Source organism: Podarcis tiliguerta (genome assembly GCF_965153285.1).
Source record: "Podarcis tiliguerta genome assembly, chromosome: 14".
Taxonomy (NCBI): Eukaryota; Metazoa; Chordata; class Lepidosauria; order Squamata; family Lacertidae; genus Podarcis; species Podarcis tiliguerta.
The window spans coordinates 50,309,018-50,333,786 of record NC_139547.1 but is presented as its reverse complement, the minus strand read 5'-3'; the positions used below and the strand labels follow the sequence as shown (position 1 = coordinate 50,333,786).

The window sequence follows — 24,769 nt, the reverse complement described above, 5'->3', positions numbered from 1 at the left end:
AAATTATGGCAAAAACTATATGAGACGGATATTGATAGACGACTTCTTAATATACTTAGAGAGTTACATTCAGACACCACAGTTAAAATCAGAACCGGGATGTCAGGCAACTATACTGACCCACTGCCACTGGGGAAAGGGGTAAAACAGGGTTGTTTGTTAGCGCCGTTCCTCTTTAATTTCTATATAAATGACATTGTTCAACATATGGCAAAGTATAAGTTAGCAGCTCCCGCCCTGGAAGGCAAACATCTGAATATATTGCTATATGCTGATGACATGGCTGTCATGGCACTTACTCGTAGGGGCCTACACAGCATGCTGGAGGGGCTCGCAGCTTATTGTGCCCAAAACTCTCTAAAGATAAATTATGACAAAACAAAAATTGTGGTGTTTACTAGAGCTCGCCAGATATTCAGATGGTCTTTAGATGAACACGTAATCGAACAGAGACTTTCTTTTAAATATCTTGGTATTACTTTCCAAGCTACATCTAGCTGGCTTGCCCACTTCAAGACTGTAGCCCTCCTAACACGTAGGACAATCGGTGCTCTGCTCAGCTTTTTTTATTTGAGGGGAGGGCAATTGGTGATCCCGGCACTAAAAGCTTTTGTAGGAAAAGTGATTCCCCAGATGCTATACGGAGTAGAACTCTGGGGATGGAATCAGAAGCTGCTAGAACGGCTTGAAATTCTTCAAAACTATTATCTCAAGAGGATTCTAGGCCTTCCTCAAGGAACCCCAGCAGCTCTCTTGAGGGTGGAGGTTGGATTACCCTCTGTGTCTGCCAGGGCCCACTTAAGATTCCTACGATTTTACATCAAACTTGCAAATACCACAAACACCTTATTGGCCAAACAAGCCTTTGTATCTCTTCAAAAGAATACCACTTGGCGTCAAAACCTATCTGAGATCCTGGTTAGATACACCCTACCGGAGTTTAACACCCTCAAACTGTGGAGCCCAGACAAAGTTCGGGAATGGATCCTGGAGAGAGACGCTCTGTTAGATATCACAAAAATTCAGAACCCAGGGTCCTCCCACTGGCTTCCCCGACTGAAAACAGTCAAAACCTGTGCCAATTATTTGGCGAATATCACCAATCCCACCCTTCGGAGAGCCTTCACCATGGCCCGTTTTCAAACCATTCCTACGGCCTATCTGACAGGCAGATATGCAAAAATTCCAGCAGAGCAACGTATATGTCTTTGTCATATGAGAACCCAAGAGGATCTCACACATTACATGTTGTATTGTCCCATCTATTCGGCCTTCCGGGATGCGATGTTACAAACTATTCCCAAATCAATAGTCAACTCTGAGGACCAAGTAAAGTTTTTACTGGTGGACGCTGATCCACGGATTTCTCACGTGGTAGCGGTCTTTGTGGTGAAGGCTATGAAAACTAGGGTACGGTTCCTGGACGAAACGGTGAGGTCCCTCCCATTGTTTTCCTAACCTGTTGCTGTATCTTCTTTCCTGAATGGTGGGGGTTTTTGGGTAGTCTCCTTGCTGGGATAGCTTGGCATGAATTTTAGCTTACTTTTATAATCTTATTGTTATCTTTTAATAATGTTTTATGGTATTCTGTGTAAAGGCATGGACCTCACAAATTTAATAATAAACAAACAAACATATAACACAGCCCTCTTTATTAAGCATATAGGTTTGCTTTATTTCCAATGTTCAACCTGGGAGAGCCCATGTCACAATCTGAATGGAGGAGGGTAGAGCCCACTGTAGTGCTGCTTCCGCAAATTAAAGCACATAGTATGAAGTACAGTTTTTTCGGTGATCTTCCCCAACATGAAACCAACTTCCACCTGTGCAGTTTGGGCACAGGAACAGTCTTCGGCAAACAGAAGCATCACGGGGTTGTGGCAAGACACTGAAAGTTGCGCCAAGGCTGCAGTTGTAAGGGCCACAGTTCCAAGTTGCTCAGCTGAGAGCAGCACTGCTGGAGTGTCAAGCAGCAAATACTGGTGGTAGATTTTTTTCAAAATTAAACTAAACCCTCCCCCAATAAAGGATAAAAATTTAAAAGCAGTGCCTTTCGAGTGACCCCACAGTAGGCAGTGGGGACTAGAAGGCACTACAATGTGTCAGAATGAACGAATCCTGCGCATTCACCGTCCAGAGAGAGAATATGGATTTTTTAAAAAAGTCCAAAGTTGTGTAGACCTTCTGAAAATGAACAAATCCCTCCTCAGTACGAGATATGGTGGTGCTGCAAAGGAAGGAGAAGGTGGTAACTCTCAGTCTCCGGGATTTCAACAAAGCTTCCCCTCCCTACCACCCCAAGTACACAGTGTGAATGGGTTTTACCACGGCTTTCGGACTACTCTGGCTCTGCAACTGTAATAATTTCTTCATTGATAAAAAATTCAACAGTTTCCTCCTCCCAGTCATCCACGTTGCTGTCCAGCTCATCTGTGTCCACTCCTGTGAAGAGAAAAAGTATTAGACCTGCATGATTTCAAGGCAGCATTATCCTGGCTCCAAAATGAAACAGAATCTTAGCTGTGTTAGAACAGACCTACAGCTGCCATCTCATTCAAACCAACTAGTTCTGCCACATATCAACTTCTTTGTTAATTATTTTGCTTATCACTTATTTTGTTAAGGTAAGCCCAACACTATTTCAGTAACAGTTTTGCCAGTATTTTTCCCTAACAGAGACTTGTCTTCATCTGGCTGCTGAGTTCACTGCAGCTTACTCTCCAGTAAGCATGCACAGGATTGCAGCCTAAGACTTGGAAAGCCAACTCACCTCCGCGGAGCTCCAACCGCTCATTCCTTTGCTCCATGTACAGCTCTTGCGCCATCTTGCGGTATTTTTTGAACTCCTCCATCATTGTTCGCCTTCTATCTACCAGTTCCTACAGAAAACAAGAGGTTGCTATTAAACCTTCAATCAAAATGCAGCTAGAAACCTCCCCAGGAGTAATCAAGATGGGAAGAGATGGACTTTCCAAGGCTTCGATCCCAAACATGCTTACTTAAAATTACCAAAGAGACTTATTTCCATGTAAACATGGGAAGGACTGGGATGACAAAATACCTTTCACTAGTGCAAACAAACGGCTTCACTTGCGAAATTCATTGCATCAAGATCTGGGCCAAATGATGCCACAAGCAGGAAAAGGCATTTACAGACATTTCCCCACACTGAATACTGCTAAAGGTTCCATATTCTCCAGCAGAAGAATTAAGAGTTCTCATTTACTGACTTCCCTGCTCCAATATTCCAGTGTGCTCCAACCTCCCTGCCCCAGCACTCCCTTATTATACAATGTTCCTGCCAGAAGCAGCTTTGGAAAATGAATCCAAGGGTTCTAGGTCTGGAAATAGGTGTCTGGACTCAAAACCAAAGCACCAAGAGATCAAAAGGTAGCTTACCTTTGAGGCTTTAGACTGGCTCAGACGATCTTTCTGTTCAAATATTTTGGAGTATCTCTTCAGATCTTTCTTGATTTGCTGTTTCAGGAAACAAGTGTTACGTATTGTATTTTAAAATGATTTTATGTTATATTGAGCAAAATCTGCCATTTCATATAGCCCCAGCATATTTTGAGAAGAAAAAGTGGACTAAGCAGGATACACGCCTTTCAAATACCGTGCGTAGGATACTACAGCAATCCATCAGACATGCTTAGTTCTACAGTGGTATTCCACTTAGTTTTACTCAATGGTAGACTCAATGAAACTAATGAACATAACTAATATAAGTTTATTCATTTCAGTGGGTCTGAGTAAAAGGTAGCTGAATATAACCCAATATTTTACTACTGCAGAGTATGGGGGGGGGGGCAAACTGGCCTCCTTGGTGATTTTCAAAGCCTTCCATGAATAGCAAGAGAGCATTATGGCCCCAAGTCTTTCTCTGGCTTGGATAATTCAGCTCCCCAAACACTTCCAAATCCAAATCCCCTCCGCTGCTCTGGGAGCAAGTATCCCTTCTTCAGCAACCCAGACAACAGTAGATGAGAAATACTTTTTTCCAAGACTACTTAATGTTGGTAAACTGGGTAAAGTACACTTCCCAAGAGCTGTAGGCAGCACACCAGGAATCAGAATGGGGCTGGATCAACAAATGTCATGCTCCCAATGTATTCAGGGGAATGAGGTCCAGTTCAGTGGGAAAGGGATAAACTCAGCTGGGCTTGCTGGAGGCAATTGCAAATTGAACTGGGGGAGGGGTTTGTGGACATGGCAAGCTGCTAGGTTAAGCCACTGACCTATGTCTTGCAATATTGACTACTTTGACTGGCAGCAGCTCTCCAGGATCTCAGAGATTTTTCTCATCACCTACCACCTGAACATTTAACTGGAGATGTCAGGGATTGAACTTGAGATCAGCCACACATAAAGTATCTGATCTAATGCCGACCTATGTCTCTTCCTTATCCCCAGCTTGTGCTGAGCTTCAACTGTTGTCTGTGTTATAATTCCCGAAGCATTAGAGCTGTTTTCCTAATACCAAGCTTCCTTCTCTTAACATCGACCCATAAAGTTACACCAAACCTCCCACCGTAAAGGACACAATACCTTTATTTGATCCTGGGTGAGCAACGTAGGTGGCCTGGGTCTCCAAAGTAACTGGCAGAACCGGTCTTTATTATTCTTCTGTAGGAGGCGACCCTGGAAAGTCCACAGCCAATAGGCATTGTCCACCTAGAAAGACAGTTCAGTGAAGTTGTGTCACACACGGTGTGGCATTCTTTGCACCCAGCCGCTCACTTTGTAGCCCTAAAAAGCTGAAAGCATTCAAATTCCCTTCTGTGGTGTTGTGAAAGGATTTCTAATGACCATCAATTGATGCCTTAACTTATATATGGCAAATGTTTACCATAAAGATCTGAATTACATATAAACAAGGTACCAACACAGAAAGCCAGGCACCAGAGTAACTAAGGAATCTCACTGTTTGAGGAGCACACATTAAGTAGTTGAGTACACAGTGGAAGCCCCACAATTATCTCCTCCCCTTTACTCAAGCCTCTTCTACAATTAAGAGCAGAACCAATGCACTGGGCCTACAGAGGCATGACAATGACAAGAAGAAATAATGAACAATGCTATTGATGATATTTATGAATCAAAGGTATCCAAGCTAAAACAAATACAACACAAAGCCTGTTAACAGGCTCAAGATGGAGAAGGGTAAGGGGTGGGGAAGTATTGATAATACCTTGTGACTCCACCAAGAGACAGAAGTCACCAAATAGCGGCCTGTGGGGTCCCATTCAACATCTGAGGCTGTGTAGTGCTCAGCAATGTTCATCATGGTGCAGTCAGATGTATCAACGAAAGCTAAGGCACCATTCATGCTGCATAGAAAAATAATTAGAATATTTTATATATTACATGCAGGCAACTTTTAAGCCTGTGAAACAATTGAACAAACATTTCTTTGAAATCTGGGTATGAGTCAGGTGGCATCATCTAAAAGCGGAGACGTTGGATTTGAAACAGGCTTCATAAAGTCCTTTGTCTGGGAGAGGGCAGAAGTTTCCTTTATATTAAGGTAAACTAACCTGCTGATCACTCTTACTCTGTAGGGTGAAATAAAACTCTACAGAACCATTTCAAATAAAACAGAGCTCTGTGTGGTTTTTGCTCCAGTGGACCAAGATGGCACCCTCTAAGGAACCTATTTCAAGTCAAGAACCTTTTTTTTTTTTAAAAAGCTTCTGTTACTCAAGATATGCTTGCCAAGAAACAGTACTCACCTCCTGAGACCAGCCAACACCACAAATTGCCCTTGAGGACTCCAGAATATCGTGTTTGCCTGCTGCTTGTCAAACATTTCTGAAATAAGATTCAAATACATGAGACGAATATCCTTGCTTTATAAAATTGATATTACGCCTTCGTAATAAAGATTTTAGCCTTACAAAGCAAAGTAATCAAAATCTTCATGCCCCCGTTAATGCTGCCTCCAGAGTATTGACAAGACCAGGAATAACTAGGATACACAATCTCATTCATATAAGAAGCCTTACTTAGCATCAATGCTTTTACAGCAGATCTGCAGTCACAAAAATGACCAAGTGCTGTGTTGTCCAAGTTTCAATAGTTGAGAAATCCAAGAGGTCTTGAAAGACAAAGTTATTTGGCCAAAAAGTTCAAATGAATTTTAAAATGGATTGTAACAACACACACAGAGCTCCTCAAACCCCAAGCCATGGCACAGCCTCTTGAATTCTACTTACTAATGAGCTCTATTTTCCCATTGTTTTTCACATGGTAGAAAGAGCACGATATTCGTGGCGGCTCTCCATGCAACACAGCAAACTTGCTTCCATTTGGCTCCCAAGCAAACGCTATGATGCTTTCTGCAAGAGAGGAAGACCTACATTAAACCTGTAAAATTAGCCAGATCCCCTCTGAAAAGGCTTCTAATTCATGCGGGTCTCCTAGACATTCAAAATGCTGCTGCCCAGCAGCATTCCTGATCAGGCTGGCCGAGGTAGTCTCTGGGATATTTTTGGAGGACCCTAAAATGACAATCATGGGTGAGTTCAATATCCATGCGGAGGCTGCTCTTGGGCCAGCTTGAGAATTCAGACTCCATGACAAACATGGGTCTCTTTCAGATGGTCTTGGGTCCAGCACACCAGTCAGGGCACACTCTTGATGTGATCTTTACCCCAAGTGATATGAGTGATGGACTGAAGATAGGGGGAACGCAATGCACTTCCTTGTGATGGTCAGACCATTATCAGGTTAAGTTCTGACTGGCGGTGGCAGGTCCCCACTGCAGGAGGGCCATGTGGATGGCCCACCCTCTAGACTGATGGAACCAGATGTGTTTCTCAATGCTCTGGGGGATTTTCCAGTGGAGAAAACTGGTGATCATCCTGCCTACCTATAAAATGGCGACATGAAATGCAAAGTTGCCATGATCACTCATGAGCAGGCATGGGCAAACTCGGCCCTCCAGATGTTTTGGGGCTACAGCTCCCATCATCTCTAGCTAACAGGACCAGTGGTCAGGGATGATGGGAATTGCAGTCCCAAAACATCTGGAGGGCCAAGTTTGCCTATGCCTGCTCATGAGCATCCTCTCTGGTGTTGTAGAGCCTCAACAGCTCCTTGGTACTCTGAAGAATGTGGGACTGTGAAACAGGCTAGATGAAGACTGGAGCACAGATGGTGCAAAATCGCTCTGAAGCTGACCCAACACCGGCAAGAACACATAACCGTGCCTGCCATGTGGCAGTGCGGTCTCGGATTGCATCCCCTAGAGGGGAGGGACCTCTAGCACTTTCTAAGACCCATCATGACCAATTGGCTGCACGCTTGAGAACAGCCTCGACTTTGGGGTGATCTTGACTCCGCACCTGTTGCAGCTCTGCTTGAAGTACATAGTGTCATTATCGGGGGTGTTTTGTGGGATCAGTTTCACCTTATGCAATCAGCTGATGTGGCAAGCTGCTGGGGACAATGCGCACCACCCCATTTCCCCTCGACTGTAGTCACTCTTGGCTTATCAAATCTAGTTCAGGAGGGCTGGCTGGTTAGGTCCAGAGTGTGGCTAAAGCTTCACTGCATGAGGGGATGGTCCCTGCTGCACTGAAAGAGGCGCCGGTGTGGCTGCTCCTAAGGAAACTGGTTCTGGACCCTTTGGATTGGAACAACTATCAACCACTTGCAAAATACCCCCCTTTGGAAAAGGTGGTGGAGAGGGTCGTGGTGGGGCAGCTGCAAGCATTATTGGGAAGGCACATATTATTTAGATCCATTCGAATCTGGGTTCACCCCTTGGCCGCCCTGATGGATGACCTTTGCAAAGAGCAGGCTGGGGCAGTGTGACCTTGCTCTTGATTTCTTGTAGGCATCTGATAGCCTCAACCATGATAGTCTCCTGGACTGGCTTCAGGAAAAGGGAACTGCAGGCACAGTGGTTCTGATCCTGGCTTCAGGACTGAGTCCAGAGAGTAGCATTGGAAGAATACCTTTCAGCACCCTGGTGGCTACATTATGTGGTGTTTCACTTCTGTTATATTTCATATGCTATAAACACTAAATTAGATATACACTGAAGGACAAAAAGTAGTGCATAGAGAGCTGAAGCTATGTGAAATGTGTGCTTTACCTTTCATTTCTACCACATCAACAGGAACCTGCTTCTCTCTCATGCGGAAGATTTCGAAGTTGGTCACTACACCCTGCAGGGGGGGGAGAAAAAGGTGATGTGGGTATGTCATCCACTCAGGTAGGGACTTGAGATGATATGCATTTAATAAAAAGCAGAAGTAGCTGGCCTGCTGCTGTTTGGATCTGAGTGTTTAGGGTGCCTAAAATCACACAACTTAGAGCAAGATGCACTACTGTTATTTAATACAAAGTGTCTTGCAGCACTTTAGAATTAGTCTTTAAGGAGCCACAAGTCTCTTGCAGCAAAGAAGAACCAAAACAAGGCTACCTTCCAGACACTGTTATTTATTCTCTTCTACAAGGCTGAACTGCAAAGCATTCAACTGAAATACACATTAGACAGGGCTAGTATAGAGTAAACTAGTCAGAGTAAGATACAGCCATCTCCAGGCATACACGAGATCAACTCTGAAGAATGGAACTATTTGCACTCAGGAGGGGGTGGGGACACACAGAAGACTGTGTGGAAAACAGGTCCATGCCAGATGGGATAGCTTCATTTTAAGCTCAACCCCTGTAATTGTAAACATGAGTCATTTTCTATTCAAGAGATTTTATAGCAGCATGTGAACTACCTATATTTAGAATAAAATTCGTGGATTCTTTAATATGTTCTCTGGTAATCCTTGCAGTCCTGCAGCAAATGTGTGCTAAGAGTTCATTAAAAAGCTTTCGCCCAGTGCAGGAACTAGCACTCCGAAGCAAAAGAGCAATGGGGCTTACACAGAGTGCAATAAGAAAGGAGGGAGTAGACAGATACACAAACCATGCAACTTATATGTGAGGAGATCAGGCGCCATGAAGCTGCTGCAGGTGGTGGTGGAATAATAATAATAATTTATTATTATTTACACCCAGCCCATCTGGCTGGGTTTCCCCAGCCACTCTTTGAGCAAGAATGCTTCAATCAAAAACAGAAAAGGCTTTCAAGTGTTCTCTTAGCTTTGATAATATAAAAGTTGGGATTTCAAAATCGGAGTGTTTAACAGTTCTGTAAGGAAGATTCGGAGCCACGTACCTGTGTGCCTTTGGGTGTCCTGTCTACTTTCACACAGAGATAATCCCCATTCTTTTGCCAATGCAGCTTGCAGTCCACCACGTTGAAGAGATTCCGCACTCTGATTTCCTGCCGGGAGGGCAGCTGCATCAACGTCACCCTGGCTGGTATATCTTTGTCTTCAGGCACCCAAAAAGCAATTATGTTGCCACCTGGAGACCAGGAGAAGTCTCTGAGGGATGGTAAACAGAACATGCAACAATTTAGTAGCTTAAGGCACTTTTTTTAATATAAAAAACCCACACATCACATGAGCCAAATGAAATCTATTTCTCACACTTTGGAAAAGGAGAGGGAGCCACTGCGAGGAGGACAATTATATGTCGAAAATAACAATAGCAGCAGCAAGGAGAGTAAGATCTAAAGAAAAATACTCACTTGATCCCATTGATTTTTAAACTTTTCTTGTCCAACAGACCCATTGACTAGAAAGAGAGAACATAAAGTCAAAATGATTCTAGTACACACCTATCTATCTCAATTTAAGTTTATAATAACATTTATGTTAAAGTTTATAGTCTACTTCTCTAAGAGAGCCCCCCAATGTGATGTAAAACAAAGCATAAAAACATAGTGAAACTATAAACATAACAATCAACAAAGAAGAAAATAAAATCTTAACACGCACACAAGCACAAGAAACAGAAATGGGGAATTACTTTAATACTTAAGACATGTAAAGAAACAAAAACCCTAAGTGGTCTTTATTGGACATAAAAGGGCCAATACACCTTTTCCTCACTTTTGTTGGGGAAAGAATACTATGAACAAACAGTATTTCAAAAAGCTTAACGGACAGCTACAAGAAGGCTGTCCCCACAATTAATTGTGGTGGTTTCTGGAGGTTTTCTGTGAGAGAGAAAATGCAATCTATGTCCAACATTTGAAGCCAAACTAGCAACATCTTTTAGGTTGCATTAGTGGGCGACGTGCAAACACTGAAGTCAGAATGGGTATGGGATGCATGCTTGCACATCGTCCACTAAGTTTATATTCTTATTAGCAGGATACCTTTTGGCACATTTTGACTGTGAATAGGCACGTTACAGAATCTATCATATTACATCAGAAAGGAAGGGAGACTTACAGGTGTTTCATAGATGCTAAGAGTGTCAGATGTCATCCGAGCAAAGAATTTACCATCATGACTCCACCTAAGCAAAGAATTTCAAGAAATCAGATACGTTTCTCTTCCCCAAAAAGCATGTTTGTTTTTTTAAAAAGCAATTTGTTAACCATCTGCCCAACCTACTTAAAAATGGGCCAGTGGGCTGAGCTTTCACAGTGGAATCCGCGCTTCTTCTGTCCAGTTAGGGTATCCCAGATAATGATCGCTTGAGGGTCATCCTGGGTGTCCATTAGAGGGCTGAAGGTGACCAGGTACCTTCACAAAGAAGAATAGATCAATTATACAAACATAAAAGCTGTGATCTTATGTCAAGTTTAAACATTTGAGTTGCTTTGAAATTCATTAGAGGGGCATGTTTTATCTTTCTTAGTTTCTGTTCCCAGGAATACAACTGCACAGGGGGAAGCATACTTTCAAAACTGCAATGCTTAGCAGAAGTTTTGTAAGACAGCAAAGCACATCTTGATGTATGGTGAAGAATCAAGCAGGTTTTTTCCATTAAAATGCAGATTTTGTGTTTTACATGGTGCACCCAAGATACTGCATTCTTGTTGCCAGGGCCTTGTCACTCAAGCAGTACTCAACTTTGCCAAATTCCAGAATTAAAGTAAGAAAGCACTGGTCAGTTTCATAACAGTTATTTAGAGTTCCTTGGACTGCAGAAAAGCAGGCAGTAGAAAGACAAATAAGTGAGTGAATGGCAGAGCCCTCAAAAACATCAGCATCTAACATCCTGTTTCTCCCTTTTAGGGTTTATGCATTAATCATATGTGGTATGATAGTGGTTTGTAGCACAAAGGCTTCAAATATAACATTCCCAACAGCTTCAACCCTTTAGCAAACAAATGTGAGAGATTCAACACAAACCACAACACAAATGTCTGTGACCAATTATGTTCCCACCTCAAAGCCAACAAAAGGCAGGAAGTCTTAGCTAGTTTAAGGAACTGAAGAGGCAACTAAGAGTTTGGGGTGGGGGTACACCTGAGCTTTCCAAACTTTTCATGTTGGCGACATACTATTTGGAAATGCAACTTTTTGCAACACAGTAATTCACTTTTCCTAGCAAACTGGAGGTTAAACTAGCCCCTTTCCAGCCCCAGGAGGAGAGTGGGGAGCATTCACACAACACACAGTTTGGAAAGCTCTGCACTACGATAAGTCTAGGAAGCGGCTTCTAGACCACTTGGAATTCTCATTAGAACAAAAGCTGAACTCTCTAAATGGCAGAACTGTTTTGCACCATGCTATATACAAGACCTAGTTACTAGCTAGAAAGAAAAACAGACAAATACAGACACAAACACACAGAGAGAGAGAGAGAGAGAGAGAAGAGAGACAGAGAACTGGGAGCAAAAGAGTCGCTGACTCTCCAGGAGCCAGGAATGAATGCAGAAAAGAGGTAGAAGGCAAGGGTGAGCCATAACACCTTCCCTTCTGTGCTAGGAGGCCGAGTGGGAAGCATCCTGTGAGACAGGGGGCCCTCACTCAACAACTTTTTTTCCAAACTATTTCACACAAGCTATGCCAAGAAAGCATGAGTATGAGAACCTTCACAACAAGAAAAAAATAGCCGCAGTTTGATATTTCATACCCTGCAAATTCTGCTAGCTGAAAGTCTAGAAACTTATTAATAAATTTAGTCAATGTTTTCACCAAGGGGCTATGGAAACTGCTCAGACCTGACTGGTCCTGAATGAAAAGATCTCTTGAAAACTGAGCTGCAAGTGCAAACGACAACAAACAGATCTAATGTAATCTACTCATACATTAATATATCCAGTACAGTGCCTCCTTTGGCTGTGCCTGTCACCTGGGGGTCTTCTTGGAGGTGTTGCTTCAACTGTGAAATGTTCTTCCCAGAGTGCTTAGCCTGATACGTACTTTATGCTCTTTTCATTTCAGGCAATGTTTTGTACTACTTCCATGATCTTTTAAGTTTTAGTTTAGTGTGTTTTGTTTGTAGTTGTACATTGTTTTATTCTATCTTGAAAACCATACCAGGAATACGGTTGAAATGTGGTATAACAGCCCCCAATAGGTAAATCAATAGAGTGTGTAACTGTAACAGGCAATATATTTTATACACCCAATTCCCACAGTACCACCACCAACTAATTTCATACACTACCTTTCGCAAGGTGAGAAGTCAATGAGTTGCACCCCCTGGTGGCTGAACTTCTGAATCTGCTTGAATTTCTCTCCACCCCACAAAGCAATGCCCCTCATATGGAATGTAGCCAGATAGGTACCCTTTGGAGACCAGCGTACATAGGTTTCTGTCCATCGCTACAAGGGCAAAAGTGCATAGCATAACCATTTGAATCATATTTCATTTGCATATTGATGCATAAAAACTTATCTGGGATTAATCCCTTACTCTGGTGCATGACATCTAACGTCAATCGACATCTAAATTTATTTGTGGCCCTCAGCATTCTAAAAACAGAAATCTCATATGTGAATATGGTTAACTGGTAGCCAGGTAACTGATGTGATTCACTAATGTAAAAAGTAAAGGTCAAGGTACCCCTGCCCGTACTGGCCAGTCTTGACAGACTCTGGGGTTGCGCGCCCATCTCACTTAAGAGGCCGGGGGCCAGCGCTGTCCGGAGACACTTCCGGGTCACGTGGCCAGCGTGACAAAGCCGCATCTGGCAAGCCAGCGCAGCACACGGAAACGCCGCTACCTTCCCGCTAGTAAGCTGTCCCTATTTATCTACTTGCACCCGGAGGTGCTTTCGAACTGCTAGGTTGGCAGATGCTGGGAGCGCACCCCGCCGTGGGGATTCGAACCGCCGACCTTTCGATCGGCAAGCTCTAGGCGCTGAGGCTTTTACCCCCAGCGCCACCCGCGTCCCCACATTCACTAATTTACTGAATAGCTATTATGTTCATTGAATCATATGCTAACTGAATGTTTAGTCACATTATATATTTTATTTCCTTTTTACAGACACTGCACACAAACTGCTCTCAGTAAAGAGATACTTCCTAGGGACACTCACAGCTCTCTCCTCAATTGTGACAGGATCCTTAACATCATTCCAGTAAATAGAGGTTCTGTCTCCAGATTCAAAGATCACACTGTACTGATCTCTACAATCTGGGTCCTCCAACCAGTAGCGCAAATTCCCCTGGAAAAGTCAAAAGGAAAACAGTTTAGGAAGATAGGACCTATAAAAAAATACTATTTGGTCTTTATTTGAGACAGGGTTAATAACGATGGAAAAGCTAATATAAAAGCTCAACTTGCTGGACACAACATTTCCTGAGTATTATACTGAATTTGTGAAATTTGGAGAACATCCAGATTTGAATTCTGACACACCTAGGTGGGCTTTGTGAACTTCCCACGGTTCCAAGACACAACAGTGAAAGCCAAAATTCACCATATTCATCTGCATTTGTTGAAAGACATAAAACTGCAGACGTTCACTGTAACACAGGGAAATGTTATATCAGGATCATTGACAACCGTTTGCAAACACTTAACATTTTTACAGGCAAGATTATTTTGCATCTTGCAGTCATATATACAAATATTTATTTTTAAAAAAGAACACCGTGCTCAGATTTTAATAAGTATCTGATTGCCTGCCACAGTGTATCATTCACATTTCAAGCTGAGGTGTGGGAGTATTCTTTAACAACCTACAGTATTAGGAATTCATGACCTGCGCTGGAGGGATTCCAAGCCTATTCAGGTAGAAACTTAGTATTGCCTCTTGATGGACACAGTGATCTTTAAAGTCTATACATGCATCTGAAAACTCACCAGGTCTTTAAATGGCTGCTTTTCTGGAATTTCCCACTCATCACTGATTGTCATGTATCTGAAAATGTGATTCAGTCAGTTATACTTCTTTGTATTTCAAACAGTCAATCTTTTCTGCTTTTAAGAAATGACGATACTCACTTGTCAAAGTCAGTGAAAAGGTTGACCCTGAAAGTGTGCTGCTTGTCTAGCTTGTAGCCATCTGCATTTTTAATGGCATCTGAAGCATGAGTTGGAGACATGTATTCCAGGAAAATATACCTGCAGTAAAACATCTAGTTAGTTATTGCTGACAACTTAATTTGAAATTGCCCAAAGAGGTGATACATGAAATGAATGGCCCAATGCTCTGGATTCAGCCAAACCTCAACAGTGACATCAGCCACACTTCAACTCAACGGAATTCAACACCAACTGTTTCCCCAAAGTCATATTTCAGGCTTGTTTATATAATTGTGCCAAATGTTATGTGACACTGTGCAATGAGTGAAAGCTGGGCCTGCAGCTGCTGTCCTCAGAATTATCTCTGTGCAAGAATCCCTCGTGCGTGGCATACACCATTTTAAGGGCAGGATCAAGGTGCATATTTTTTTTCAATTTGCATTGTCTCAGAGACAATGGCAACAGCTGAAAAATAGAGCCATGGCTCCATATGTCTGCCACATTAGCATATAATGTGCCATCTGGCAAGAGGGGAGACACAAAAGGGGAAATAAATGAGGGGGGAAAGGCTGGTAGATGATTCTGAATGCTAGGAATTTCAATGCACTAGATATGAGGAGAAAAAGGAAGCAAGCTCTCTGCTACTCTTGATCTGGCGACTAGCGACAGGCAGATTTTGTACCTGCTGGTGGTTCATTTGGAGGGGTGAAACCCCCCTGCGGACCCTGGCTAATCTTAACCTCCTCCCTCTACTTGATAATGCCACTACTTAATTTACAAAACTTATTCTTCTACTAAAGGTTCGTTTAATTTCACAGAGAACTTACTTTTATCAGGCAACTCCCCATAGCTTAATTTCGAAAAGTATTATCTGTCCATGGGTAATGCAGTGCCGTAGCTACTGGGGGGGGGGCACTAGCTGGGTTGTTTGCCCTAGGTGAAGCCTCCAGAGGGGGCACCTGTGTGTGTTTGTGTGCATGTACACAAATGTGGGGGGGGGGGTGCCAAACTGGGTGACCCGGGTGTAGTAAAACCTAGTTTCGCCCCTGAGTAATAATTCATAGCATGTGCCCACTGTTGGCAAAACTTGCTAGGGTCTGCGATTCATTCTTCTAGAGTTCTTATACATTGCAAGTTCATTGAAACTTCAGTCCCATATCTCACTGGAAACCCATAATCATAGAGCAGGGATGTCCAACCAGTAGATTGTGATCTACCCCGGCTGATCCTGGTAGGTTGCAGGATCCTCATCATGTACAAAATGTGGGAAAAGCTAAAAAACAAAGTGCAATCCTTCCCCAAAAAAGCTCAACAACTCTGGGTACTTCCCTCCTTAAAAAAGCTCCGCAACTCTGGGCAACCCACCCACCCTCCCCCACCCTCCAATGAGTAGATCACTGCCGGATGTTGTTTTTTTTATACTGGGAGTAGATCACAGTCTCTTGGGAGTTGGAGATGCCTGTCATAGAGGATGTGACATTTTCATTTTCAGCCACCATGTTCACTGTGGTGACTGCATCAATAACCTCTGGTAAGTATGACAAGTGACCAACCAGTTTTCCCTTCAAGTTTGAAGCTGCTGAGGTATGATGGGGTGTCCTAACAATTGTGTGGCAATCCTCACAGGCTCCTTGGCTAAAGGCTGCTTGCCTGCTTGGTAGCATAGCACCTGGTGTAACTCACCTACCCAAGAAAGAATACCTTCCTTTTCTCACAGGAAAAGCTAGTGACAAGTTTTCTTGCCTGCTGCTAGGCAGAGGCAGCTTTTCAAGAACTGGCCATGCTGGCATTCAGGGCACCATCCACCATGTAGTGGCCAAGCAATAGTCTCCCTACCTTCCCTTTCCTGCTGGAAAGGTGGGGTGCATCTCATTGGAGAGGGAAGGATTGCTCAGCAATGATAGCTGGCTAGCCAGCAATGGCTAGCAATGATAGCTAAAAAAGACAGCCACTCACCCTTTAGTCTGCCCATCAGCTTCTGGGTAAAACTCATTGGTAATTTTTCCAAACTTTGAGAAAATCTTGTGGATAACATTCTTCAGTTTCTCGAGTCGGTCTGGTCCAACCTGAGGAACATTATCCACCACAATCACTGAATCAATTCCATCAGCCTCCTGTGGACGTTCTTGCAGAATATCTCCAAGTAATTCTGTGGAAAAGATAAGTATGCGAATGAGAGAGACAGCAAAACCCACAATTTATTTACAGGATAAAAGAAAACTAATTGGGATATTCTAGGTTTGGTTAGCCATGTGTTTGGTAAAGGCTGAAAGCAGAAGCGCAAACTCCACATTGGAATCAGTCTTCTGTATTTTAACTATAGAAACTAATAGACATTTAGCATAAGGATCACAGAACTGTAGAGTTGGAAAGGACCTGGAGGTCCCTTCTAGCCCAACTCCCTGCAATGCAGGAATATGCAGTTGACTGAACCTTCAACCTTGGCATTATCACCATCATGCTCTAACCAACTGAGCTATCCTGCTGCTAGAAACATGCTGAGTAAGCAAAGTAATTTGTTACATGCTTTTCTAAACTTCATTCTCTACTTTGCTGCGTCAAGAGCTCATTCTCACTGCCTTCTGTATAACAAGGATTTGCTTAGAAGAACAGTCTCCCATCTGTAGACCAACTAGGGGCAAGCTATTCTTCCCAGTGGCTGCCTCTCTCCTTGAAGTCTGCCACTTAAACCAGGACAAGCAGCCACCACAGCGCTAAGCTGTTTTTCTTCCACTATCCACATTTCTATGGAGTTTGCAAACTCAATTCTCTATATTCTGATGGGGGGGGAAATCTACTGGGGCAGAATGATGCTATTACAAATGTTGGTTGCTATCCTTCTACACCACTACAAAAATCTAACAAAGTAACCCGGCACATCCAGTCTTTCTCCAAACTGAACGCTTTGAACATTGAACATGGCTTTATTTATAATTATAAAGATGCTACAAACCCTTTAATTATAGCAGTTTAACAAGTTTTCCATGGGTTCAAATAAGCCTTTGCTCTAATCACACAGCAAATCAAGACAAGTGCAAGTCTTCATCCTCTAGTCTATAAATTTGTATGCCCCTACCACAATCTTTCCCTTAACAATAAGAGAAATTCACTTATAAAACATTAGCCTCTAACACAGTATTTACTATCAGGGCTGCTGAATACACAAAACAACCAACAAAATACCTTATTTACTCAAATCTAATGCTCCCTTTTTTTGGCCAAATTATGTTGTAAAAATCAAGGTGTGCATTAGATTTGATGGCACATTTACATTTGCCAGCAAATATATTTTTTTGTTTTGTTTCAAGGTTCTGAAAATTGAGGTGTGCATTAGATTTGATGATGCATTAGACTCAAGTAAATGTGGTATTCTAACATACTGTTGATTTATACAATCATGGCTTAAAACTAGATATCACTAAAATATTTTATTCTGCACTTACATGCTATAGACTTCCAATTTAAAATGGCCTTTTGAAATCCACTTTTCACTTTATTTTTAAAAAGTGTCAGGGACAAATGCCCTTCTCTATGTCCTCCCTAGAGTAGAATCACATTTCAGTGTGATAACCAGACAGTCCTCCTCGGCAGCTGCAGCTAGATAATCAAACACTTTGTCTCCTGTTTTTAGTCAGTTAAAGACAATTTTATTTACAATCTCTTGTACACGGCAGATAATGTTTCTATACTTCATTTCAACTGCTGATCCCACCTCCTTGCTTGGTTATTTTATGTTTTTATAAAAGCAGCAGCATATTTTAAACACCACAAGCATTTGTGAGTTTTAAGATTGGAAATCTCTTTATCAATGCCAATGAGACTTAGAACAGGCAAACTCACCTGTTAAGAAAACATTACATATATGGCAAACTGTCTAAAGCAGATAAACTAAGAAGCTGCCTTATAATCTAGCTAAATAAGGTCTATCCATCAACAGACAACAGATCTCCAGGGTTACAGGCAGGTGTCTCTCCCAGCCCTACCTGGAGATAACATATGTACTCCATGTAAACAGGGGCTGGATACTGTCTGTTTTGCATCAGAGATAGTGCATCACTAAAAACTACAGTTGCTAGGAATCATAAGAACACCAGAAGTGCCCTGCTGGATCAGACCAAAGGCCCATCTAGTACAGCATTCTGTTCCCACAGTTGCCAAACAGATGCTTCCAAGAAGCCAAGCAAGGCCCGGGCACAATGGCCTTCTTTTGCTCTCCGGACACATACTGAACACAAAGCCCTGCATGTAATGGGGCAATATATCTTTGCACCACAATCTGGAGACAAGACACAGGAGGGGGCTAGTGTCCTATTGTGAGATTTACAGATACATCTGGCTCAACACAGTTGAGAAACAGGGTGCTGGGCAAGGTGGGCCTTGCTGTCCAATCCACCAAAGTGCCTTGCATATTCTTCAGTCTGATAGACCAGGACCTTCTAGAACAGCCTTTCTCCACACTGGTTCCCCAAATGATGTTGGACTATGACTCTCATTGTCCCCAATGAAAAGGGCCAGCAGTCGGGGTGGTGGGAGTTGGAATACACAGTTCTCCCCATTTAATTCCCCCAAAGCCCTGAGACTTGCGTAAAGCTTCATGGCCAACTGGCGTGATTTAAACCTTGGCCTCCCAGGTCCTAGTCCAACACTCTATAACCACTAGGCCACACTGGCTCTCTAAACCCTTTGTTTGATGGGAGCTGGAGTAGGCCAACAAGATGACCAAGTGACCCCCTCCCCACTTTTCCCTGTTCTATCTCAGAAGGACTATGCTGGAAGCTTGTCTTATGGCCAGGCCATTAAGTCATCTTGCTCACTACTGTCTACACCAGCGCTGCTCAACGTGGTAGTCCATGGACTGGTCCTGGACCTTGTCAACTTCACTACAGTCAAGGTCTGCTCCCTGGCACGCTGGGGGTGGGGACTGCCAAACCACCACATCCCACAGCTTGAGAGGCACTACTCTGCACCAGTATTCTTCAACACAGGATCTTCAGGTGCCCATGAAGCTTCGGTGGCTGTCAGCCTCAGCCAACTCACATCTGTGGCCAAGGATGATGGCAGCTTTAGTCCCAACATCTGGGGATCCCCAGGTTGAAGAATACTGGCCTAGACTGACCCATGACACTGTCTCCACCATTTCAGGCAGTGGGATGTAACCGGCCCTTCCAGGGGACCGAACTTGGGACCATCTGCAAGCAAAGCATAAGCTCTGCCACCCCTTCCCAAATGGCCACACCGACCCCCCCCTTTTTTTAAGGATCACGAGGCTCTCTCCCCCCACCCCCACTAATGTCCACATATTACATGCCAGCTTCTTCCAGTCCTTCTCTGAGGGAAAAGGCTACATACAAAATTACATATAGCAATAAAGACAATATTTATTTTAACCCCCCCCCCGACAAGGCGGCTTACAAACACGTGTCGAGGAAGAGGCGGAAGAGGCCGCCGCCAGGCCTCTCCCTCCTTTTCCTCCTCCCTCGGCCCACCCACCTTCCTCGTCGATGTCGTCCACGAAATCCTCGGGGTCGCTGAACGAGATGCCCTCATCCTCCTCCTCTTCCTCCTTGCCGCTTCCCTCCTCCTCCTCCTCCTCTTCGTCCTTGCTGGGCTTCTCGGCCTTTTCCTCCTCCTTCTCCTCGGCCTCCTTCTCCTGCTGCTCCTCTTTCTTCGCCTCGCCGCCTTCGGATCCCTCCTGGTCCCCCTCGGGCTTCTCGGCCGGGGCAGAGGCAGGGGCTTCGGGGGATTTCTCCCGCTCCGGCGGCTCCTCTTCGGCGGCGGCGGCGGCTACAGCGGCAACCTCGGGCGGCTCCTGAGGAGGCGAAGGCGGCCCGGCGGCCGGAGGCGGAGACGGTTGCGGCTGCTCCCGACGCTCCCCGGCGGCCTTCTCTTCCTCGCCGGCGCTGCTGCTGCTGCTGCTGCTTCGCGGCTCCTTCTCCTCCGCCTCCTCCTTCTCCTCGCCGCCGCCTTTTTCGGGCTCCGGCTCCTTCTTCCCCTCAGGCTCCTCCGCGGAAGGCCCGTCCGGCAGCTCGGCCTCTGAGTCGCCGCCGCTGCTGCCGCCGCCTCTTTCTCCTTCGCCGCCGCCGCCGGGCTCTCCTCCTCCTCCTCCGGGCCCCTCGTCCTGGGCGGGCAGAGCGGCGGGGGTCTCGGCGGCCGCCGGGCTCTCCTGGGTCTCCTGCATGGGGGGCTGCGCGGCCTTCCCGCTCGCCTCACACGCGCGGCGCACGAACAGGCAAGGCGGCGCGCTGGGCCGAAAAGGGGGAGGGAGGGGGCACAGAGCGCGCAGGCGCGCGCGCAGGGGAGGCGCCCTCTCGCCGGGCCATGTGCGCGAGAGCGGACCCGGCGGCGAGTCTCGCGAGAGGGGGTAGGGACCAACTCGGCAGAGGAGGGGGGGAGGAACGGATTCCAAAAGCGGGGTCTTACTGCGTTGTATAGGTTAATCTCCTATCTTAATAGGCCAGGACACGGTTTGCGATCGGTTAACGGCCAGTTATGCTTTCCCCCTAGGAATTAGGCGTTTCGGTCTTGAGGTACGCTCGCTTCACATCCCACCCCCTCGTTAGAACAGTCCTGGTGGTTAAGTCCAACATGGCGGCTCGAGGCCCCGCATTAAGCCCGCCCTTAGGTGGGGTCGGATGGACCATCCCAGAGGGAGGGCGGAGGTGAAAGTAGTGTTGTGAATAGCGGTATCGTCATCGCGTACTTCTACTCATGTTATTATTGTCGAAATATATGTGTATCCCCCTATTTTAAATTCTAGCTTATATTGATCGTAAGCTGTCACTGTGGAAGAGATAGTAGCAAAGGGGAATCAATCACCCCTTCAAAAATGACTGAAATGGTTCCAACTGACGAGTCATCCTCCTGCCAGGCGGGTGAGCTGTACTAAGTCTCCCCACAAAAAGGGGGGCGGTCTGAGCATGTCAAATAGACACATAGTGGGAAGCCTAGGAGTAGGGAGGTGCAATTGATCTCAATAATTTATTGTTATTAATTAAGCTTATTAGTCGCTTTCCTTCCCAATGCAACCCAAACCAACTTACGACAACATCCCTTATCACAATAAAAAGATATACATAAATTAAACTATAAATCGTGTTCGGGTTTTTTTAATTGTTTGATTTCTTTCGCTATTAATGAGCGCTGCGGCTTAACGAGACCTGCTATAATCAGCTTCGCCGCCGCCGCCCGTTAACTGTCGCCAAGAACGATCTCTCCAGTGCCGGATTTACGTATAAGCTAAACAAGCTATAGCTTAGGGTCCCCAAAAAATTAAAGGGGGAAAAAACTGATGGCACATTTCCAAAATATTTCACTATTAATATACTTTTTAATTGTATTTCAGTTCAACAATTACTTTGATAAAATACATATTTTGTTATGTGCAAATGGTTTTAAGTCAATAAATGACCGCACAGCATATATTCAACAAAACTCCAACAATTTGGTGTTGACAAAGGACAGCTGGAGATATAAAGGGCCCCATTACCTTCAGTAGCTCAGGGCCTCATCAAACCTAAATCTGGCCCTGAATGGTCCTGAAGAGGACCTGCAATAAATGCCAAAGGGAAATGAATCCTCACGTGCGATGAATTGGGCCCTCTCCAGATTTGTGCTTTATTTTCAAGTGAATGCTATGGCATTTCCTTGGTGCAGGCTGCATTCTTAACCATACATTTAAAGCAATGATGATACCACTTAAACTGGCATGGCATGGCATTTATTTATTGATTGATTGATTGAATTTATATACCGCTCTATACCTGGAGGTCTCAAGGCGGTTCACAGAACAATATCAAAATATAAAACCACCATATGTGTGTGTGTGTGTGTATGTATGTGTATGTATATGTATGTATGTGTATATATATATATATATATATATGCAGGTTTTGGTGTCCTCGGGTGTCTTCCCGTGTAAAAGTTGGGGTGTCTAGGCGACGTTTCGACGAGGTCTCACTCGTCATCTTCAGGCTGGTGCTTTCGGCTTCTTGTTACTGGAACAGAGCAGGATCTCAGTGTTTGAGTTCCTATAAATACTGTTGAGGAGGTGTGGTGTATAGCCTCCAATGTTCTGGGCAGAGAGGAGGTTCCCAGGCTAGTGTGCCTTTTCTTCTTTTGTTCCTTAATTACTTGAGGGATATCTTGAGTGATTTCTTGAGTGATTTCCTGAATCCCACTTAGGTGGGTCATTAGGTGTGGATTAGTTGCTAAAGCCTTCGTGTCTTGAACTCTTGAACTTTGTGAAGAGTTTTTCTGAGAAGATGGCTGTACTGCACTTGGTTGTGCTCTGGCTTGGCTTCGTGTATAGGGGCGAGCTGTGGTTTTGTGGCCTGTGCCAGCCAGATCTGTGTAGGGATTGCAGGGGGGTGCAGCATCCGGAGGTGCCACCCTGGTTTGGCTACTGGATGGTGTCTGTAATTTATCTGTGGAGAGGGTCTGGGTTTGGGTCTGGTGTGGTTGATTGGTGATGGCGTTCTGTGTGCCTCTGGATCTGGTGTCAGATTTTGTGGGGAGGGCTAATTTCCAGATGTCTGGCAAGCGGGATGTGTCGTCACGCTTGTTCATGTTGTGAGGGTGTTTCTCTATCTCGATGGCTTCCATGATTATTCTCTTGTGGTGATGTTCCATGTTAAAGAGCAATTTGGAATCTGCAAAATTAATTTCGTGTCCTGTTTCTTTCATGTGTTGGAAAAGAGAGGAAGTTTTTTCTTCTTTTTTGACGGCATTCTTGTGTTCTGCGATACGTGCATTTATTCGTCTGTTTGTTTGTCCAATGTACGTGGCTGGGCAGACTTTGCAGGGTATTTCATAGACCCCTTGGTTTTCCAACTGAATTTTATCCTTGGGGTTTCTGAGGATATTGGCTATTTTTTGGTTGGTGCAAAAGGCTGTTTTGATATTGTGTTTATGGAGGATTTTGCTAATTTTATCTGTAGTGCCCTTGATATAAGGAAGGAGGGCTATGCCATTGTTTTCTTCTGTGTCTTGGTTTTTGGGGGGTGTTTCTTTTTGGATTAGCTTCGTAACCCTGTTTTGCTGGTATCCATTGGCAATTAACACATTTGAGAGATTCTGTAACTCAGTTGTCAAGTGGTCTTCGTCAGCCAGGCGTTTGGTTCTGGAGATGAGAGTCTTGGCTACGGAGTTTATTTGTGCAGGGTGGTGGTGTGATTGTGCATGTAAGTAGCGGTTGGTGTGTGTTTTTTTCCGGTAGATAGTGTGTCCTAGGGAGCCATCAGGTTTTTTGTAGATTAGGACGTCAAGGAAGGGAAGTTGGTTGTTGGCTTCTATTTCCATAGTGAATTGTATTTTGGGGTGTAGGCTGTTGAGATGTGTGAGGAAGCTATCCAGTTTTTCCTTCCCGTGTGGCCAAATTACAAAGGTGTCGTCAACATATCTGAGCCAAAGTTTGGGTTTGTGTTCTGACTTGTCTAAAGCATTGGTTTCAAAGTGTTCCATGTACAGGTTAGCGATGACCGGTGAGAGGGGTGATCCCATAGGTGCTCCTTCTATCTGTTTGTATCTTTGTCCATTGTGGATGAAGTACGTGTTGGTTAGGCAGTGGTTGGTCAGGTCCAAGATGTATTCGGGGGGATTGTATTTGTTTTGAATGGCTGTCAAGGCTTCATTAATGGGCACTTGTGTGAAGAGAGATACAACATCGAAGCTCACAAGTAGGTCATTGGGTTGTAGGTTTTGCTTCTTTATTGTTTCTATGAACTGGAAGGAGTTTGGAACGTGTGAAGAGATGGATTCTGCATAGGGCTGAAGTTGCTTGGCGAGAAATTTAGCGAGATTTTGTAGAGGTGAGCCTATGGAGCTGACTATTGGTCTGAGTGGTGTTCCTTCTTTGTGTATCTTGGGGAGGCCGTAGAGTTTGGGGCATCTGGATGATTTTTCTCTGGGGATGATTCTTAGCTGGATTTCTTCACTGATAGGAGAGGCTTTTATTTTGGATTTGGTGGTTTTTTCCAGATAGGTGGTGGGATCTGTTTTTATAGGTTGGTAGGTGGGGTCTTGGAGTAGATTTGATAGTTTTGCTTGGTAGTCCGATGTGTTCATCACAACAGTGGCATTACCTTTGTCTGCTGGGAGAATGATTATGTTGTTGTCTTTCCTCAGGTTGGTGAGTGCTTTCTGTTCTTCTTTGTGTAAATTGCTTCTGGGTGGTTTGCTGGAGCAGAGGATGTTGGTGACTTCAAGTCTGATTTTATTGGCTTCATCTGGATTGATTTTGGTTAGGCTAGCTTCGACTCCGCATATGATGTTTTCCGTGGGGATGCGTCTCGGGGCGACTGCAAAGTTGAAACCTTTGGAGAGTACTTTGGTTTCAGTTGAGGTGAGGATCCTGTCTGATATGTTATGTACTGTTTGTTTCATGGGTTGTTGTGGAGGGTGGCTGGGCTTCTGGCGTTTCTCTAGTTTGTGGAGTTTGTTGGTGTGTGTGTCTGTCTTGTGTGAGGTCTCCGTTTCAGCTCTC

The 24,769-nt window shown here is 44.4% G+C and overlaps 1 protein-coding gene across 1 annotated transcript; it reads right to left on the bottom strand.

Moving 5' to 3' along the window:
• Positions 1-1,633: 1,633 nt before the first annotated feature.
• EIF3B (eukaryotic translation initiation factor 3 subunit B) lies at positions 1,634-20,721 on the bottom strand. Its single transcript, XM_083413494.1, has 19 exons — positions 19,780-20,721; positions 16,246-16,438; positions 14,269-14,388; positions 14,128-14,185; positions 13,358-13,486; positions 12,481-12,638; positions 10,473-10,604; positions 10,308-10,374; positions 9,599-9,645; positions 9,182-9,392; positions 8,102-8,174; positions 6,216-6,338; positions 5,733-5,811; positions 5,192-5,330; positions 4,549-4,674; positions 3,400-3,477; positions 2,771-2,879; positions 2,326-2,442; positions 1,634-2,227 (listed from the first exon to the last, which is right to left on the bottom strand). Exons 1-18 carry the CDS (start codon positions 20,465-20,467, stop codon positions 2,339-2,341), a joined length of 2,634 nt encoding a protein of 877 aa, XP_083269620.1. The 5' UTR covers positions 20,468-20,721; the 3' UTR covers positions 1,634-2,227; positions 2,326-2,338.
• Between the last annotated feature and the right edge of the window lie 4,048 nt (positions 20,722-24,769).

Excerpts from the sequence above, each read along its gene's own strand:
- EIF3B (XM_083413494.1), bottom strand. The coding sequence starts at position 20,467 with ATGCAGGAGACCCAGGAGAGCCCGGCGGCCGCCGAGACCCCCGCCGCT. Across the intron at positions 14,389-16,245 it reads GCTGATGGGCAGACTAAAGG|GTATATTTTCCTGGAATACA; the intron begins GTGAGTGGCTGT and ends GTTTTACTGCAG. Across the intron at positions 13,487-14,127 it reads AGCAGCCATTTAAAGACCTG|GGGAATTTGCGCTACTGGTT; the intron begins GTGAGTTTTCAG and ends TGACTTTTCCAG.